The following is a 2,672-nucleotide window of genomic DNA, read 5'->3' as shown; positions in this document are numbered from 1 at the left end:
CTAAGTATACTCTGCCCTCACACACCAGCCCTAAGTCGGGTAATTAGCCTTGAGTCCCGCTATACATCTTCAGGTAAAAGCCTTTAGCGTCACTGTATGCCAATTGCCTAAAGGTGTAATTGCTCTGATGTATCTATAAAAATGGAAGCTATTTCAGTAGCTTTCACATATTAGATTACCTGTATTCAGTTGACTGTATTCAAGTTAGTCAAATTTAATTGTAAATCATACTTAGAAAGCAATACTTATGCTATTAAGACGATTCATTTGATTAGAAGGATTCACTCGAGAAACTTTGTATATCTGTCTACTTCTCGATCATCCAAATTTGCAAGCGGTGTATATCAATCCCAGTATTAGAAAAATATGTCATGAAGTTTTGAAGAGATAGTCTCATTAGTGTGATTGATTATTGACTTGGGTTCCTTATTGAGTGTTTAGGCATGAGACTGTAATTCTGCTACAATAGCCCAGCAACTAAGTGGATCTCCATACCAAGGAAGGCAAAGAGCAATGATATTATAATGATGATATTCAAACCTAAGGGACCGAGGAAGACAAAGAGCAATGATATTATAATGATGATATTCAAACCTAAGGGACCGAGGAAGACAAGGAGCAATGATATTATAATGATGATATTCAAACCTAAGTGACCGAGGAGGCCACAATCCCAGTTCTAGTTCCAGGTTTAGATTCAGTATTTCACCAACATATCTAGAAACTAAGATGACAAATCTTTATTACTATTATCAATAATATTATTAATAATATTATCAATATTACTCACAAGTATGTTTTGATTTTACTTTATTTTATGAAAGTAAGGAATAGCTTGTTTTGTTTGTTTGTTTTCTTTCGGAAAGTTTGTACAAAGATATTAGTACTTTTTTATATATTAAAGTTACATGTATCATTTTTGGTCAATGTATTAATAAATATGTTTTGATGTACTGATAAAATAGGGAAATTGTTTGTTGAAAAAAACCCAATTCGTGACAAATATTTTAGGTGAAAACCTGGTTCCAAAATAGAAGGATGAAACATAAAAAACAAATGAGAAAACTTCATGACAGTGGTCAGAGGCCTCTTGAGAATAAGGTAAATTGCCCAGAAGATGACGGCCATGTTTCCAAGAACGGTGGCGTAAAAGTTAGCCTAAGTGAGTAAAAATTACTACATAAATTTTAATATTATAATTTTAATATATTGTTGCATTGTTCAATGAACAATATTCAAAATATAAAGAAAATTTTACTTGGCATATCATTTTGTATTCAAAAGAAACCTTTTTATTAACATCAGGTTTCAGTTACTATTTTTAGGCTTAAGGGAAGAATCTTTAAAGTTTTAGCCAGTTTAATTATACTCAATCTATTCATTTTATAAACTTTATGTTGTTCTTTCAATTGTAATTCTTGTCCATCTATAATCTATGTATAAATATATGGCTATTATATAAGCAGAGAACTCTCAGCTCAGGCGGCCATTAGCAGAATATTCATTCACATCCATTCTGTACTAGATGTGTAGAGGTTGTCATTAATATGAAAATAGCATCATATTCTCCAAATAGTAAATTACAACACCTTTTGCTTTTGATTCCAATTCGGTGTAAGATTTTTATTTTATTTTTCTATCGTTTTTTTTTTCTTATTTTATCATTACTACCTTATGCATTATATTTATAAACATAAAAAAAAAAAAAAAGCATTTTTTTATCTATATTTATTCCATTTACGTTTTATGGGAACGTGTTTCAGATTCATCAAGACCTATGGACTTCTCATTGAGCGGAAACTGCCTCATCCCAGTGAACCATAATTACGAAGGTTCCACCGACGATTCGGACCAAGACATTGATATCGTGGGAGACCAACGCCCAATAAACAACTGGCCCTAATTCACTCATCAAACCCATCTCACCGTTCTGACTGATTAGTTTTATTCATTTATTGTTAATTCTTCACACTAATAATTAAGTCAGAGTTTTGTGATAAATTCCAAAAAACATTTTTTGGAAAAAATAACAAAAAAAACAAAGAAGTAACCGCAATAAGGTTGTAAAATTGTAATATGAATTTTTAAAAACTTATATATAAAAAGCCAAAGAACAAGATTAATTTATATTTATGTACAACTAGGGTATTTTTTTACATTATAAATATGTGTATTTAATATTATATGATGTATATAATATTATATACATTTTTGATGTTGCTTGATAGGAGAAATCTATATACGTTGCTCTTATATTTGATATCTCTTAAAGAGAAAGAGAGAAAATATAATAAAGAAAAACATACTTACTGTAAGTTTTAAGGTTCTGTTCAATTGTTGCAAAAATATTCTCTAGAAAATTATTAAGTATGCTTACAATATTTATTGGAGTAAAATTATCAACCAATAGTGACAATTCTTCCAACAGAACCGAATAATACTAAATACAAACTAAAGAATTAAAAAATTAGTATTGAAAAAATTCTAAAAAAAACTTGAAAAAGATACGAAATGATTTTTTTTTATTCATCGATTATTTGAAAAAAAATGTACAAAAGAAAATAATGGATGATAATTGTTGTCACATCATTTAATATTTCTTGGAATTATTGAGGAATAGAGCTAAAAGAAAAGATTAAGGAAAATATTTTCAAAGAAATAAGCTCCACTAA

General features: G+C 29.0%; 1 protein-coding gene across 1 annotated transcript in view; it reads left to right on the top strand.

Moving 5' to 3' along the window:
• LOC112210357 (brain-specific homeobox protein homolog) overlaps positions 1-1,903 on the top strand; it is a 3,562-nt gene extending 1,659 nt beyond the window's left edge. The window contains exons 2-3 of the mRNA XM_024359511.1: positions 1,012-1,162; positions 1,764-1,903. Of these exons, the coding sequence (XP_024215279.1) occupies positions 1,012-1,162; positions 1,764-1,903 (291 nt within the window). The remainder of the gene's footprint in view (positions 1-1,011; positions 1,163-1,763) is intronic.
• Positions 1,904-2,672: the final 769 nt, after the last annotated feature.

Source organism: Halyomorpha halys, unplaced genomic scaffold (assembly GCF_000696795.3).
Source record: "Halyomorpha halys isolate HHAL.00 unplaced genomic scaffold, Hhal_1.1 Scaffold1009.1, whole genome shotgun sequence".
NCBI lineage: Eukaryota > Metazoa > Arthropoda > Insecta > Hemiptera > Pentatomidae > Halyomorpha > Halyomorpha halys.
Note: the sequence above shows the minus strand (reverse complement) of the source record. Positions and strands in the feature narration are given on the sequence as shown.